We start from the raw sequence: 18,029 nt of genomic DNA, 5'->3' as shown, positions 1-18,029 counted from the left end.
AAAAAAGCACAAGACCAAAATTACAGTTTCCAAATCACATTATTCCCACTGAAATACAGCTGAAGCCATTGGAAACTCAATATCATGCTTATCAAATGAATGTATTACTTTGGCCTGTGTCCAACACACTGACACTGTTGTGTTTGAACAGAACCGAAACTGACATTTAGTAAAAGTTCACACTTGTCTTATTCATGAGAACAAAAGGATGAAGCCTTGCATATAAAACACTGATAGCACCTTATGGTGTGTTTATACAAGAGTTCACTGAAACCGACTTAACACTGGAAATGCAGAAGTAGTAGTAACCCAGAGCTTCCCTTGGCATTAAACACATGCAGATTAAAAAAAAAATAATGAATGAACCTACCTTCATCTCTCTATGAGTCCTCTAGGTGACCAGTGTAACGAATCTGAGGACGGAAACAGAGGTCGGACAGGCTGTTAGGAATGACAGAGAGTGCCAACTCAGGGTCTGCCACAACAAGACACGGTTATGTTATGATGACATCACTTCTTCTGCTACACGGCTGGATGCCATGAAAAAGCTGGGCGGCAGACGCACACTTTACACCGCCTGGAAAACACACCGTGTGTGCATGAGATCTCATTGTAGCGAATGTGAATCGACGCTGTGACTGGTTTAAGAAAAGTTTAAAGAGCGTTTGCTGTAATAAATCGAAGTAACGCCGAGAGCTAGTGGTTACGTGTGCTTGAGATTTTCGAGCCACATTCCCACAAATGTCTTGTGTTGCAAAGTAAACCGTGGCAGGCTGGACACTCTCACCCGGAGAGGCTTTAAAGCTGTTTATGTAATGCACAGTGATGTAGTCAGTCAGTGAGCAGGACTTGGCTTGTGGCTACAAAGGGCGAGCAAACACGAAGTGACTAGTCGCCGGCCAAAGAGACTCCTTGCTCGCTCGGTCTTCGCTAAATCCGCGGATAACGTAGCAGTTTTGGGTGAACGGATAGACGGTGCCAAAGCCGCCCGGCGCTCGGCTCCGAGTAGGGCAGCGTGCTGTGCCTGCTGTCTGCGCTGCACCGACTAAACCAACACCACAGCAGAGGATGACGCCATTTCTGTAGCTGACAGGCGGCTAGAAAGGAGAACACTTCGGCGCACAAACACTGGAAAATTGCGGGAACCGTGGTGGAAATTCACCTGCCACTGTCAGAGCCATTTCTCTGTCGGAGACGAATCTCTCTGGGTTTTTATTTCTATATATGCTGTTATCGGGGAAAAGTGCTCCGAGACCGTTCAATTTCGTTTTCGCTTCTCTCCCTTGTGTCGGTGCGCTGCTCTCTGCGGAGAGTACACTCGATAATAACGATAATAACACTGCTCATGGCCACCGAAGCACACCTTTGTGCAAATGTCACGATAAAGATGCGCCACAATAGCTACGCTGAGCTGAACAAAGTGAGAACCAGCTGGGCAGCCCCAGCCAAAGTCACTTTCTTTCTTAACCAAATGTTCTGGTTATCGACTGGTCTGGCATTTCGCTGACTGCTCACCGCTGAGAGTGAGGTTGTCTCTGACAAAGAAACAAGTCGACGGTTCGTAACGAGGTCAAGCTCTGGGGAGACTTGTAACGCATTAACACCCAACGTTACACCGTTTTATTGCTGTAACACCGGCCAAGGTCGCGGTCCTCGTTTGTGGCTCTTGGTCGCGGAGGATACAATGTCATCCGCCCCAGACAATTTGCCAGACCAGCCGCTGCAAGTGTGAGTGACCGAGCGACGATAGCGCACACACAGCCCGAGCCTCGGCCGTCTCTGCCCCTATCCTAAACCCTGGTTAACTAAAGCGTCGAGCTCTTCAGTAATGACTGCTGTCTAGTCAGTTTGTCAGCGATGATGTTACCAGGTAGTTACGGAAATATGCACAATACTAGTCACGCACACGTAACATTCAGAATAACACAAGGGAAATAGTCCACCCCGCATCTGGCTATAATGCCACGACCGATCAAACGGGTGAGTTGCTTGATCCGAGGCAGCCCGTCTGGTCCAACCTACACTGGACAAGTCCATCGTGAGGAGCCGACCATACTGTGCTGGCACAAAAGAAAAGCCTGACAGCGCAGTTTACCTGGTAAACTACCCCGTTTAGTCGCTAGCTGACAAATCACATCCTGCAGCGATGCCAAGCTTTTACAGGTCGCCGGTGGTTTCGTGTAATATCACTTTTGATGGCTATCGGGGAACACCATGACAGGCGCTGCTCGACGACGAGCTCTCCGAGGATTCCTCCGCTCAACAACACAACAGTCCGGTGCTCGAAACTATTCAGCCCTGGAGTAGCACAACCTCTCACTGTGCTCACCAGCTTAATTTGGCTGGCGACAGCATAACTTTGTTATCGAGCTGACCAAGTTGTTTTTGTATTCTGAGCCGTCAGCTTTTTGGTGTCCAGTCGCCTAATTCATTCATTCCCTAACCTCCCCCCCGAAAAAAAACACATCACGGCGTTAGTTAACAAGTTAGCTAACGTCAAGGTTGGCTTGGTAGCAGCAGGGAAGCAAGCTAGTAAAAAAACTATTCAAAATAGCGATGGCTTTGCCGAACAAAAGCAGGCTTACCTATGCTGTCAAGTTGAGAAACACTTCTGTTTTTCGACGAAAGTGTATCAGTAATCCATAGGAACATTTATGTGCGAAATCTGACAGGTTTTCACGTCGTCCGTTGGCTCCCGGTTGATGTTGGATGCGGATGGGTAAAAGTCGTTTTCGCAGAGCTCTGCTGTTTGCCTTGTTGAGTAGCTCATCTAGCCTAGCTCTTTCTGTGATCATCGCCCCGCCCCCGGGGATGATTGGCAGCCACATTAACCCCGCCTCTTACAGGGATACGACCGGCCATTGGATGACACAGTGAATGGGGACGCCTTAACAGTACGTGATTGGCTGATACGAGAGAAAAATACCTATAGTGATGCGTACTAAGTAATCCTAGTGGGTGAGCGAAAAATGCTAAAAAACTACAACCCCCACTATTCAAACACATGTGTGCGTTCGATATGTGTCACAGAGTGTTCCGACAACACAACACAGTCTTTTTCCACTTTACACTATATGTCGGAAGTTTGTACCGGGCAATGTAGAAAATAACTGCAACACACACCGTGCAGGCACCCATATTGTATATCTGCGCCTGCTCTGTAACAAAGCCGGAGCGTATATAGGTGGCTCAGCAAAACTAGCTGCTCTCGAAAAGTACGGTACGCGGCAGTATTGGTATTAGCATTAGCTTAGCATAGCATCTGGTGAAATGGCCCGCAGCTCACGGATGTGAAAATGATATAAAGTGTGGATAAGACGTAAGTCATATCGTGTGCCTTAGTCAAACATCGTCGAATAGTAAGTTTTTATTTTCCAGGAAAGGAAGGAAATGCTCAACGGTGGCACAGCAGCGCCTTTATGGTAGCCTGCTAACGCGAGCTAATTAGCAGTGTGGCTAACAGGAAAACAGGACGGGTAGTCAGCAGCTAAGGTAGGTGGAGTTAACACGTAGGGGACCTGGAGAGTTCGGTCCGTAGGGTATGTGTGTATGTGCTCACTGTAAAGGGATGCGCATTGTTTTGGTTTGGTTCATTACACTAACATCTGAAAATGCAAGTATGGAATAGATAGAATATTATTGAACAGAAATTGTTTTGTTGTGAGACTTTCCTTTAATGGGAAATTACCTAGATTTTGATCATTTTATTTATGTGGATGATGATAAAAATGCGTATTTATTATTTGTTATCCACTTTTCACCAAATAACACATATGGTGGAATTATAATGTACTCTTATTAAGTTTATTGCTGTGCCATGATAAATAGTACATTTGAACCTATTAAATGAGTAATTATACTCATTTGCCTGTTTATTAGCTAAACCAAGTGAAAACTATTCCAGTCTAACAACAGTCATATAATAAATCCATTTCCATGATGATCCTTTTGACAGATGTTGCCTGGGCTGCTTTTGTCTGTTATATAGCCTATTGTCTTTCATATAAATGTGGTGAACAAAATAATAGAAACACCTGTCAACATGCATTTTCCGGTGACTGTACAGTTGAATCAGCTGTATCAAACTGTTTTAATAAAACTGAATATTATCACCGTCATGAAGAAAGTTTTTATTGCCAGACTGTTCTAATAGACTGTGTGTATATGTATGCAGTAGTGTCAGTTTTTCAAAATTATTGATGAATCAGTAGGTAACATTACCTGTCAAGGGATCACATCTTATTTGGATAATACTGCACAATCTCTTGGTCTATACAATGTATGAAGAAACTGCAATGGCAGTCCGATAATTTAATGTGTATCTCTGACATTTGATCACAAGCAGAGCTGCAGTGAATGGTTGCCTTTTTGAACTGATTTTAGTTCCCTAATTTTGTTGTCTCGTGACTGAACATTACCAATTTTTTTTAGACTGATAGCTTTACAAATATTTATGTGACTGGATGTAAATAGATGTTTGGTCATAATTTTTTTGGGGGGGAGGTTGTAATAGTAATAGTGATGTTTTTTTTTTTTCTTAGTTTAATTAATCATGAGTGAGTCATTTTGTACAAGCGGATTTCATGGCCTTGCACATGTGTCACCCAGTGCGTTACACCACAAACATATCAGTTTCTTGTTGGGTGTACTTTCTGTTTTCACATATAATCTCCGGATAATCATGTCCAGAGTTGTCGTTTACACATGCAGCAGACAGCGGGAGATTGTCTGAGTATGACACGGCCTCACTTGGGGCGAAAATCCAGGTGATTTCGATGAGGGCAGTGTTGCCTTTGTAGAGCATACAGGAGACACAGTGCACTTTTTACAAGGGAACTGCAGGAAAAAAGTCTGGGTAATGTGTGGTTCATGTTCCTGTGACAATTGGGTTCTTCCATGCAGCTTGTCAGGATAATATCTAGGAATGTTAAAAGTGCATGTCTAAGAGCGTGTTGTGTCATTTGGGTTAATGCACCACTCATTTTTGCTTTAAGAGTGAAATTCCAGTAAACAAGCACTTTTTAACAAAATTGTGTTTTATTATAGACTTGCAGTTTAAGGTTCATATTTTGACAAAATGTTGAAACCAAAGTTCTTTTGTATACAGTCAGATAAGTCAATTAAAAACTTAATCTATTATTAATAATTAGTCATTTTTTGCAGCCCTACATTAATTATGTGGTTATTTAAAGGACAAGCACAATAAATTTGTATAAGTATCTCAGATGCTATCAGTTTTAGTGTGTAGCAGCATTATGCAGTCTTGTATTGGATGTCAGTTACCTCTGTTTGCCTTTTCTTTTACTACAGTTCTGTCTAGTAAAACCTGCCCCCCCCCCCCCCGTTTGTCCAGTAAAACCTGCTCCCCACTGTTTGTGTTAAGACCCTGCTTTACATATGGTGCTGAGAAATAGCAGGTATAAGTAATCAAACCTGAACACACCACAGGCATCATAATTTACAGTCACTGTCACTGTGTCTATTTGCTTTAGTGTAATTGTAGAATTGCAAGTTAGCAGGATTATAGTTCAGTAATAAAACTGTAAGTAACCCAGCTCTCAAATCACAACAGGCTTCACACATGGCTGATTCTTGTAGCTTCAGTCATCCATCCCATTTCAGATAGTGACCTGTAATCATGGATGGTTTACTGAACAGGCCTAGGGGCCCAAGGGCTGGGGGGGTGCTAGTACAGAGAATCATAAAGGGGCTTTACATTAGAAAGTCACTGAAATTACTACAAAAAAATTTGATGCAACTACAAAGAGATCAAAAATGACTAAATAGGAAACTTCCCCAAAGACAGTAAAATGTTCACAAAAATATGCAGAGACACACGCTGGCTAAAACGGAAGACAATTACAAGAAGACACAAACTGAGTAAAGATCATGTGGTTGCTCATACTGTGACTCTTAATGGTTGAAGTGTAGGAGGGTGGAGGCCTTTTACATGTCTGTGCCCACAGGCTCATAATCCATCTCTGCTTGTAATCTCTTACATTTACTTAAGAACGGGTTTAGGTTATTAATTCATGGCTCAAACTCTTGTAAAGTAACTTTTCATATAGTATAGATAAAAAATACAGCTTGAGGATGTAAACCAAATTGTTAATTGTATGTCTCTTGCAGTATTGCTCTTCACTGCCCATTTTTAAAATTTGGCACTTTTACAAATTTCTTACACCTAATGTAAAAAAAAAAGAGAAGTATGAGACACTTCAATTTAGAGTATATGTCCCAGACTGAGAGATGAAGACAGAACAAATTGTTTTGAAGGTAAAGATTCATGAGGCTTTGCCGGAGTGACACTTTAACCAACATTGCTTTCCTAATTTCTTTCCTATTTTTTTTTTGTTGTTGTTGTTGTTGTTCTTCAGCCTCCAATACAGATTTGTGTAAATTTGAAGTGATGTCAAGTAACTCCGGAGCGGCCTCTGAGCGAATTCTGCTGGAGCCTTACAAGTACTTGTTGCAACTGCCAGGTGAGTCTGTAAATGTAATGGAAGGCTCCAGCACACAATCACAAAAAACTTTACTAACCTGCTAGACTGCATGCTGAAGGAGATGACAAGAAATATCTATCTAGTGGATAGATGTCTAATGTCTATCTAGTGGATAGACATTAGTTTGAACATAAATGATTTGTCTTCGTTTTGGTTATGCCTTTTACTTATATTTGAGGCTGTAAATGTAAATTTGCTGCTTTTTAGGAGAGTTGTCTACTGTTTGGTCACTTTATGTCAGTGGAGAAGTGACAGATCCAAATCAAAAACTTCATCTGGGTAAATAGGACAAGTCCTTGGAGTCACAGTTAGTTGAGATGTTTCCTCTGATGCAGTGTTACTGTTGTCTTATTTTTTAAGTATTGCTATGGATGTGTTTATTAAAGAAAATATCCAGTATTTTAAAGCAGTGTGTTGTTGTCATAATGTGGGAAAATATGTCTATAGGTTTACATAAAATTGTAATAAGCCCATTAGAGTTAGTTTAGATTGAAGATTCAAACACTGAAAAAAGCTTTACAACAGAGTCCATTGGGGTCAAAGAAAAACACACCTCATTTTGAAACAAACTCCCTGTGTTTGATGTAAACCAGCATGCATTTTTTTTTTCTAGTCTGAACATGACTGAACTTTGTGTTTCTCTGACTTTTTAGGAAAGCAGGTGAGGACAAAACTTTCCCAAGCATTTAACCACTGGCTCAATGTTCCAGAGGACAAACTACAGGTGAGAATTCAGCTATTTCAAGCCTGTTAACATTCAGAGCCGTCTGTTATTTGTTATTGCAGATGGGTCCATGAAGGTGAAATGATGCTATGCTCATCCTGAATAGGCAGTTTAAAAATTGTAATGCAACCAGAGTGTTTTGTCAACTGAATTGTTCCTAACTGAATGTAAATGTAAAGCTTGGTAAAGAGTGGCTATGATTTATTACAGGATGCTGTGAAAGCAGCAGACAGATAGAGCATCACTAGAAACAGTTATTTGCTCTGGGTTAAAAATATGCAGCCTTCCATAATTGCTGATTTGATGAATTGCTGAAGTTGGGTGCATTTTTGTTAGTTCTTATAGATGGTTCTTATGGTGCAGAATTGAGTAACCCTGTTCATTTTACGTGTAGTCAGTCATGGGCTTAACAGCACAGTCCATTAGCCCATATCCAAACCTCTGAATTGTCGCCCACATCATACCTTTTATGCAGCGATTCAAAACAGTCTGACGTTGCTCTGGTGAAGAGCCGTTAAAGAAGTTAGAGGAACAAGCAAAGCCATCATAGAGTTTGTGGGTTAGGACTATAGTTGAGACTAACAATAGCAAGCTGTGGGTGAATCTTAATTCCCCTTTTTGGTCAGTCCTTGATCGACCTGAAAGTCATTCCAGTCCGCCATGATGAAGGATGTCCCAAAACTTTTTTTTCCCCTAAGGACCAAGGGGGGAGGAGGAGCTATAACTGAGGATACACAAGTGCATCCTTTGCAGAAATCTGTTACTGATTGATACGTCCCTTTATTGAAAATCAGTTTGTAAATGAATGCCTCACATTAGGGACTGGAGGAAAAGACGTGTTTTAAAACACATTTCCCAACTCCTCAGTCCTTGCTTCTTTTCCATTCATCTTATGTGTGCAGCACTAAGACACAGGGAAAAGTGAGCGAAATGCGGACGCAGTCAGCAGAACTGGGATACACTCTGTCAGAGTCAGACAGATCAGGGCACCTAATGTTGTGTGCACATTTCTTGTACCAGATCATTTTTTTCATCACTTAGTTGCCACCCCCAGAACAGACAGAGGAGCTTATTTTTAAACCTGAATAAAGAATACTGAGGATCAATTTCCATAAAAATGTAGCTTTGAATTAATGTGAAAATTGCATGTAGTTAAAACTGTCAAAAATAAAAAAATCACTGATTGGTCCATTAATGTACTTTGCTTTCTAAATTCTATCCATTAAATATCATTCAAATTAAGGCACTAATAAAGTCCTGCCTGCTGTGGATGTATTCATTCACTTATTTCCTTCCATTGATACACAGTAGCTGTTACATCCGCTGTTTCGTTTAAAGGCATCCACTCACAACTCAGGGCTTTAAAGTTGTTCAGTAGTGGCACATTAATAATAACTATATTACATATCGTAAAAAGCACTTCTCAAAATTAAGTTAAAGAAATTAAACAATGCTGCTATACAAACCAAATTAAAAGCAGTACAACAGAAATATAATACAGCCATTAAAGGCTTTGAAACGTGTTAAGTTTTCATTAATGCAAATTTAATAGCAGAACACTAGAACTACAATTTGTGTAAAAAATGAGTAACACTTTGATGTAAAACAGGATCTTTGCCAGCTCATAGGTAGCACTTCTGCTTTTCTAGTGTAGCAGGTATGTGCACAGTCATGCTGGTTTTCACATGGACTGCAGTTTGTTGTTTGACTGTTTATGGAAGCTACACTACAAGAGCGACTGTGCCTGGCAACAGGTGCAAACGTTATAAAAAATAAATCAAAGGTTTATTTCCTAATTATGAATAGCATTATTTACCGGCCCAAAACTGCCCCAAATTTTCTCAAATAAATTCTGTTTTAGGAATCCTGGAGTATTTTGACTATTGGATTGAACTAAACAATATTTTAGATGTTTTAATAATATTTTATTTTTGTATCAAATATGTAAAGGGAAAATCCTCCCCTTCCTTGATAATATTCTTCACCATTCATATACCTTTTTACTCGCATATCTCCTAACTCATATATTTTTCCATAAATATGTACAGCCCTGGATTCCTATTGATTTTGGTAAATTACCATTATCTTATACTACTCTCTACTTGCAAAACTAATATAAAAATTACTTATTTTTCTTTTTCCCTTTTAGAAAACACATTCCAAAATACATTTCCTTAACTGAATTGAGAGTTCTCTATGTTTATCCACTATTTTATATATTATTTTAAAACATTTTTGAGGTGAGATAATTGGTACCATTGACTTTCTAAAAATAAGATGTGCAGTTGCAAGAAAAAGTATGTGAACCCTTTGGGATTACTTGGATTTCTGCATAAATTGGTCATAAAATGTGTTCTGATCTTCATCTAAGTCACAACAATAGAAAAACACAGTCTGCTTAAACTAATACTGCACAAACAGTATATGTTTTCATGTTTTTATTGAACACAACATGTAAACGTTCACAGTGCAGGGTGGAAAAAGTATGTGAACTTTTGGGTTTAATAACTGGTTGACCCTCCTTTGGCAGCAATAACCTCAACCAAATGTTTCCTGTAGTTGCAGATCAGACCTGCACAACGGTCAGGAGGAATTTTGGACCATTCCTCTTTACAAAACAGTTTCAGTGCAGCAATATTCTTGGGATGTCTGGTGTGAATCGCTCTTTTGAGGTCATGCCACAGCATCTCAATCGGGTTGAGGTCAGGACTCTGACTGGGCCACTCCAGAAGGCGTATTTTCTTCTGTTGAAGCCATTCTGTTGTTGATTTACTTCCATGCTTTGGGTCGTTGTCCTGTTGCATCACCCATCCTCTGTTGGGTTTCAGTTGGCGGACAGATGGTCTTAAGTTTTCCTGCAAAATGTCTTGATAAACTTTGGAATTCATTTTTCTGTCAATAACAGCAATCTTTTCAGGCCCTGAGGCAGCAAAGTAGCCCCAAACCATAATGCCCCCTCCACCATATTTCACAGTTGGGATGAGGTGTTGATGTTGGTGTGCTGTGCCTTTTTTTCTCGACACATAGTGTTGTGTGTTCTTTCCAAACAACTCAATTTTGGTTTCATCTGTCCACAGATCTCTAGACACTCTAGGTTTCTTCTTCACCTCATTGAGCATTCTGCGCTGTGCTCTTGCAGTCATCTTTACAGGACGACCACACCTAGGGAGAGTAGCAACAGTGCTGAACTTTCTCCATTTGTAGACAGTCTGTCTTACCGTGGATACATGAACATCTAGGCTTTTAGAGATACTTTTGAAACCCTTTCCAGCTTCATGTAAGTCAACAATTCTTGATCGTAGGTCTTCTGAGAGCTCTTTTGTGCGAGGCATGGTTCACATCAGGCAATGCTTCTTGAGAACAGCAAACTCAAAACTGGTGTGTGTTTTTTATAGGGCAGGGCAGCTTTAACCAACACATCCAATCTCATCACATTGATTGGACTCCAGGTTGGCTGACTCCTGGCTCCAATTAGCTCTTGGAGAAGTCATTAGCCTTCACATACTTTTTCCACCCTGCACTGTGAATGTTTACATGTTGTGTTCAATAAAAACATATAATGTTTATGTGGTATTAGTTTAAGCAGACTGTGTTTTTCTATTGTTGTGACTTAGATGAAGACAAATTTCTGCAGAAATCCAAGTAATCCCAAAGGCTTCACATACTTTTTCTTGCAACTGTATACTACTAACAATATTAATAGGAAAACTAGCCTACGCTGGCAGTCTTTGTGGCAGATATTTGTCCTTACACAATTTACTTTTATTCAAGCTAATTTGGCAGTCTGAATATTTAAAACTGTTTTCCCCATTTCATTGTATGTAAAATTTGAAATTTAAGATTATTAATCTTAAATTTAATAGGTATTCAATGAGATTTCAGAATATCTACAAAGTATTACCCATAATCTTGGAATGGATGATTCCACATCTGTAAGATAAAATAAAAGATCATCGGCAAACAAACTCAGTTTTATACTTCCTTTAACCCAATAATATTCTTATTTCTGAATGTTTTCTGCCAGTGTCTTAATGGCAAGGGCAAATAACATGGGGGAAAGAGGACACCCCTTATTTTTCTGTTTTGAAATCAAATTTTCCTTAATTCACTTAAGTCACTTTTCTCAAGTTTTACATAACCCATATGACATAACCCATCTGAGCTTTAAATCCTCTATTACATGGGGTGGTAACTCTCCCCTTCTTTTACATTCGTAACTCAAAACATTTCTATATTAGATTAAACATGATTTAGAAATTGGATAATGAAGATGTGCCTTACACATCTAACATTCTCTGAGAAGTCTTATTACCTGGAGTTATTTGAATAGTCAGAAATTACATGATAGTTTTTAGGCTTTTGAAACAAAAGTATAATTTTTATATTAGCTTTTATTAGTATTTGAAGTAACAGAAAAGTCTCTACTGTTAGGAAACTAAATTCTCCAATAATCTTCTGAATAGTTTATCTTGAAGTGTAGTATATTACTAAAATCTCTTCCTGCAATGAGACTTCAAGGAGCAATTCTATCTAATACAGTCTGCAGGTCATCTAGGAAGATTAAATCAGTTACACGTGGAAAAAAACGAAAGACACTAAAATAAATTCCTCCCTGTAAATCCTACAATTCACAACTAAGAATCAACCCAGCCTATCCTCCTCCTGCGTGATTAGATAACATAGCAACTTATTTCTTACAAGAATGCCAACTCCCCTGCTATTACTAGTTTCCTTGTCTTTCTGAGTTTGGTTGAATGCCCCTGCTACAATGACTCAAAAGACCGGCTGCACAAATACAACTTTCTTCTTCAAAAAAGGAAATGTGTTCAAATAGGTTCTGGCTTGAGTCCCAGCAGTGTGTGGAAATACGCTGTTATAAGAAATGTTCACTATCAAACTGAATTTCAAATGAGAAAGTAGTGAAAGCGGAACTTTGCAGTGAGTTGACGTGGTCTTGAAATTATATTCACAAAGCCTTTTAACACACTACAAGTGAGCTGTTGTCAAGCCACTTTCTGGGAAATCGATTCGATTCCAAAACTCCCATAGTCACATTACATTTGTCGTAAAGTTGTATGAAAAAAGGAAGACACCAAATTGAATCTGTTGCATTACGTTTTGTTTCTAATCCATAGATCTTTGAGTGTGATGGGGCTAGTTACCAGGATATTTTGTATTTAGTGTGCTAGTATTGCATGATAAAATGGATTTAACACTTTATTTTGGAAGTGGGATGATGGTGTTACAGTGGAGTGTGATGGCAGCAAGCACACTTTTTTTTTGTTTTGTTTTTTTGTTGTTTTTTTTTTAGTTGTACTTCACCCACATTAATCTCCAGTGAGCTACTACTGCTTTCTCAGCTTCTTGTGTCCCTGATCACATCTATGAGCAAAGGATTAACATGCTTCTAGTCATGGACCTTCAACCCCACTCATCCATCACTGTTGTTGTTTGGATACTGCCTGATTAGACAACATATATTAATGAACATAGAGATAGTTATCTCTTTAGCATTCCTTCCTCTCCTCAGTGAGATTAATTCAAATTAGCAGTGTTGGATTTATTGGTTTTATTGAGCAGGACTATTGCCACTGTTCCCTCAGAGGGATCAGGCCATATTACACTAATTAGCATTAGCATGGTAGGGACTGAATTCTGGTCCTATGTCCAGTGATGAAGATATGGAGACTAATCTGTGTTTCCTGAATCTGCATGGCTTTTGTGGTGCGGAATGCTAAGTGCTGAGCCTGTCAGGTCTCATTAGGTTTGCTGTTCAACAGGTCTCCCTTTGTCCTGAATGTTTTATAAACCCTCCCCAAAAAGAGGAATCCTAGTTCTGCAGTAAAGCTCAGGGCCACACTATCTCCTGTGGTCATTTCATCTTCTAGGGTGCATAAGTCCTATCCCATTGTGATTACTAGTTTCACTTAAAAAAAGGGCATGCATTTGAAAGAGTTATACATTTGTCAGTATCAAGCAATATTAATATTATAGATCAGTCCTGTCATGTCAGCCCTGCCACACTGCTACTGCTGCAGTGGGCTGTTTGTCTTCACATGAGTGAATTCAGTTTGCAAAATTAAAATGGAGTGCCTCAACAATCAAAGTGGCATTTTTGATTATTTTCAAACTATATGCAGCTATGACTCTTGAAAGCAGTGCAGACATTTTCGATTAAGGGGCACTTGTGCCCTGTTACCTCAGAGTTTTGAGTTTGATGTAGATTTATGCAGTTCATATGGTCTACATTCACATGCTGATTTTATCTAAATCTAATTTTGTTCCCCAGATAATTACACTTTAGACAGTTTTGGTACAGCACATAGCTGAGGTTTAAATCTGCCTCACATATCAAAGACTTATCCCCTCCCCCTTTGTGTAGCAGCTCTGAAAACTCCTGCTGAACCCATCATGGAGACTGAGAGCACTCCTCTCGTCATCATTAGCACACTGCTGCCAAGAAGTCGCCGCCATGGAAACAACTGTGCCTTCAGATAGATGGAGGCAGTGACAGTGGCACAGTGTCTCATTCATTTGGCAGTGCATTTTTATCAAACCCATATGGGCTTCTGTGCGCTATAGTACAGCACCCACTGTGGAGTTTCGGGAAATTCCCCCTGTGCACATCAGTTGCCTTGTAACCTTTAGCTGACTGGCTTCCTCCTGTTCTCTCTGACAGTGTAGAAAGGTTAGCCTTTCTTTTACTTTAAAAACATGTGTCATTCACAAGAATGTCTGCTGCCTCTGGTTTTCATACGACTGATAATACAACTCACTGCAGAGTGAGATTATTATCTGTGAGAAAATAAATAAGAACTGAGTGGGAAATAAACAGGTTAAATATTATGTGCAGCAACTCAAAACTGCTGGACAGTGCAATAATAAAGATATCTTTTTAAACAGGCTAAATTCCTGGATACAACCTGTAATGTGAGGAATTATTATCACATAGAGCAGATAAGAAGTTGTGACAATACCAGATTGTATTGCTGAAAAGGCCAAATCAGACTAGACAGTATCTTTTTAATATAGGAAATAGTTTAGCTGCAGTAGTTAGGCAGACAGATCTGAAGTGGAGGCTTCTTTAGAAAAAAGGCAGGACATTTGTCATATTTTATACTATTTCCACACAGACTGCTGTTCCAGCTGAATGAAAGAGCATTTTTGAATGACACAATCCAGTAGGTGTGGTGTAATAACCATATTTTAAACACAGGGCCAGACTTCCAGCAACACTGTAGCCGGATTCAGATATACTTGTGATTAGCATCCAGACTCGTCTGAGTATTTCCCCTCAATATATTGGACTCATTTGTTATGAAGGACTCTCTTCTTTCTTAATGGATAACTGATTCTAAACAGAGTGAGTTTCTGCATCAATAACCTTTGGTGATAGTCAATGAAGTCTGGTAGAGCAGTGAAGGTGCTTTGCACTTAAAAACAGCAGTATTATAGAATGACAGGCTGACTGATTATGTTTCTTGGAGAACCCAAACACTCAAAGTCCAAAACATGAAAATTGCCAGTGCTTGTTTCTGAGTTTGATAGCTGTTGTTATGTAAGGCTGTTGTTATGAATTGCAAATCATGTCTTGATTGTGCACTTGTTTCTTTATCCTGAAAGGGAATTGTAATTCACATGGACCTCTGTCTGCTTGTAACAAACCTTTGGATTCTCGAGTATGGTTCTGCCTATATAATTTTCCATTTTCTCAATCGAGTGTGCATTCATTGCAGCTTTACCCACAACCCCTCACTGTTCTCAGTGGCTCACTGAGGGTGCAGGGTGAGTGAGTGTCAGGACCCTGCCGAAGGAAAGGTTGTGTTTGGCGACTAAACTGCTCAACTGGCCCAGCCTTGGCCATGTGCCCAACCCACTGAGCCTCTCTTTGTGCTCCCCAGCCCCATACAAACAGCTTTCATTACCAGGGCACACCACTTGTCTTTAAATCAGCAAAGCACTCCAGCAAGCTGCAGACACCTGATGGCAACCTTGGCTCTTGTGTCCAACATGGACCTGAAACTGTGCCATTTTTAGTTATCGGGTCGATGTTCCTCCTGATGAACAAAAGACATTTACTGTGGCCGTGTGCTGCACTGTTAAAAGCCTACTTCAGTTATTCGATGTTAGTTCAGAAGAAATGTAAGAAATGTATTTATGTAGCAGGTGGGCTGCCTCATATAGGTGAAAAAGGATGTATAAGAATTTGTACAAAAGCCTGGACTCGGCAGGGCATGTGTGTTACTGCTGTTAAAGGTCGTACTGTATTAAAGCTGTTGAGCTTGTCAATACACTGTTCATTATGGCTAAGGTTAAGCACGCAGCCCTCATCATTCTCTCTTTAGAGAAGGTGAAAGTGTGCTAAGCCCTGCAGTGTCACTGGTAATTACTTAACCATGTGACTGCATTTTCTCTAAGCTCATCAAACCACTGTTTCTTTCTGGCAGGGCAGTTGACTTTTAGAGCCAACCAGATAAAACTGACAGTCCTGTCAAAATCTGGATCCGAAGTGGTGTGTGCCACTGCTAAAGTCTTCATCCGCTCTGACGGCTTGATTTGTTTCAGCAACAACTATTTTGTCTGCTGATGAAGCCTCTCGCTAGACGTTCAGCCAAGAGTGTAGAAATGGTACCCTCTGCTGTTTACAAGTTGTAATGCATAATTTACACACAGCACATGAGAACCTGTCACAGTCTCTATTGCTAGATCAAGAATAGCTTTAAGCTTTGTCTATATGGCATTTTATTGACTTTGTCTCTGGTATTAATGAATTTGTGGAGAAGTTTAAGTATTTTTACTTACCGATTATCTTTGTTATGTTCAGGTGATCATTGAAGTGACCGAGATGCTGCACAATGCCAGTTTGCTCATAGATGACATTGAGGACAGCTCAAAGCTGAGGCGAGGTTTCCCTGTGGCCCACAGCATCTATGGCATTCCCTCAGTTATCAACTCAGCCAACTATGTCTACTTTTTGGGGTTGGAGAAGGTGCTGACCCTAGAACACCCTGAGGCCGTCAAAGTGTTTACCCGACAGCTGCTGGAGCTGCACCGGGGTCAGGGCCTGGACATCCACTGGAGGGACACCTACACCTGTCCCACTGAGCTGGAGTACCGCAACATGGTGCTGCAGAAAACTGGAGGGCTCTTCGGCCTGGCTGTGGGTCTGATGCAGCTCTTCTCTGATTGGAAACAGGAACTGAAACCACTCCTGGACACACTGGGCCTGTTCTTTCAGATCCGTGACGACTATGCCAACCTGAGCTCACGTGAGTACAGTGAGAACAAGAGCTTCTGTGAGGACCTCACGGAGGGCAAGTTCTCTTTCCCCCTCATTCATGCCATATGGTCACGTCCAGAGAGCACTCAGGTGCAGAACATCCTGAGGCAGCGCACTGAGAACATGGACATAAAGCGATACTGTGTGGACTACCTGGAGAAGGTAGGCTCATTTGCCTACACCCGTCAGACTCTGCGGGACCTGGAGGCAGAGGCTTACCGGCTCATCAGGGAATTTGGGGGAAACCCTCAACTGGAGAGCCTGGTCAAACACCTCAGCCAAATGCATCACGAAGTTGAAGCCAAAGCAGAGTCCAGTGTTGAGCCACACTCCAGCCAAAACCACTGACCTCACCCACCTTTCACTGCTACATGACTCACATACTAGCCCGGCACACTCCACTATTACAGAGAAGCTTTGCTACTCCACTGAAGTAAATATACACATTTCTGAAAAGCTCAACAGACAGACTAGCATGTTAGATTCACAAACTAAAGAGTTACAATTAATCATGACACTCGAAACACCTGAATTCTGGTAGACAGCACTGACTGCACTCAGCAACTCGAAGACAGTAAATGTTGCCTTCATCTTTTGTGTGCTAGATGGCATCCTTCAAATGTTGCTTAACAAAATACTTCACTTTATCAGTTTTTTTATCCAAGCGTAGCTGTGCAGTCAGCGGAATAAATACATTAAAACAGAAGCTACGTTTGTACAGTTTATGGTTTTCACTGCTCAAAGTGAAAAATAAGATGGCAAAAAAGCATAAAAGCCTTCCTTTTGATGTGTGCTACAGTGCATATCGATGTATTTTTTAAAATGTTTTGCCACCAAAAATGAAAACTGTTTATCTACCGCAAAGTGTATGGCGTGTGTGTTTTTTGTTTTTTTTTTTTTTTGCCCCGAAGTCCATGTTTAAATTAAGATGTGAATGTCTTGAATGCGTGATGTGTGATTTGGGGGGATCCTTAATCATTAAGCCAGCCTGAGAGCCAATCCTGTAGAAAAGACCTCTGCAACCCAGTTGTCAGCTTGTTATGTAACACGCTGGCATTATATGCAAAGCAGCGCTCATGCTGTTTATTCTCAGCTGTAGATGAATAACATGTTGATGCTTTGCTTTATTGCAGGCTGTGTTTTCTCATGGTTTACCTTCGGAATAGCTTTTCACCAGCATTTTAATGGGGTGATTGAGTTATATTTAGAAGCAGACATAATTGAATAAAACCCTTTAACAATAATTTGTCAGCATGTCTGACTACTGAAACTGATTCTGCCTGGCATCAGTACTAGGGCTGCACGATTCTGGGTAAACTATCACTAATTTTACATTTAGAATTGAATCATGATTTTTCTCTCATGATTCTTGACCAACGAGATGTTTTGATTTTTCTTTTTTGCATGACCCAACATGATCTTGTTACTGTTATTGTACTTTATACCTTAGTATTGTACTTTATACCTTCACTGTAAGGCTCTTCTTAAACCTGGCTCATTTTATTAGTGCTATCAGAGCCTT

The 18,029-nt window shown here is 40.4% G+C and overlaps 2 protein-coding genes across 6 annotated transcripts in view; one reads left to right on the top strand and one right to left on the bottom strand.

Annotated features, from left to right (window-relative positions):
• arid4b (AT-rich interaction domain 4B) overlaps positions 1-2,793 on the bottom strand; it is a 37,635-nt gene extending 34,842 nt beyond the window's left edge. For 3 of the 4 annotated variants that reach the window (XM_026308833.2, XM_026308836.2, XM_026308834.2), the window contains exons 1-2: positions 2,586-2,793; positions 371-413 (exon numbers count right to left, since the gene is read on the bottom strand). In XM_026308833.2, coding sequence (XP_026164618.1) covers positions 371-376 — 6 coding nt within the window. In that variant the 5' untranslated portion in view covers positions 377-413; positions 2,586-2,793. The remainder of the gene's footprint in view (positions 1-370; positions 414-2,585) is intronic. The other variant, XM_026308837.2, reaches the window with a different exon arrangement.
• Positions 2,794-3,052: 259 nt separating this feature from the next.
• On the top strand, positions 3,053-17,761 carry ggps1 (geranylgeranyl diphosphate synthase 1). 2 transcript variants are annotated; one of them, XM_026309909.1, is made up of 4 exons: positions 3,053-3,319; positions 6,378-6,482; positions 7,157-7,227; positions 16,052-17,761. In XM_026309909.1, exons 2-4 carry the CDS (start codon positions 6,410-6,412, stop codon positions 16,853-16,855), a joined length of 948 nt encoding a protein of 315 aa, XP_026165694.1. In that variant the 5' UTR covers positions 3,053-3,319; positions 6,378-6,409; the 3' UTR covers positions 16,856-17,761. The 2 variants fall into 2 exon arrangements, with proteins under 2 accessions (XP_026165694.1, XP_026165692.1); XM_026309907.2 differs by having other exon boundaries at positions 3,053-3,492.
• The last annotated feature ends 268 nt before the right edge of the window (positions 17,762-18,029 follow it).

This window comes from Mastacembelus armatus, chromosome 15, assembly GCF_900324485.2.
Source record: "Mastacembelus armatus chromosome 15, fMasArm1.2, whole genome shotgun sequence".
NCBI classification, from domain to species: Eukaryota; Metazoa; Chordata; class Actinopteri; order Synbranchiformes; family Mastacembelidae; genus Mastacembelus; species Mastacembelus armatus.
The sequence above is the reverse complement of the archived record's forward strand: the minus strand, read 5'-3'. Positions and strand labels throughout refer to the sequence as shown.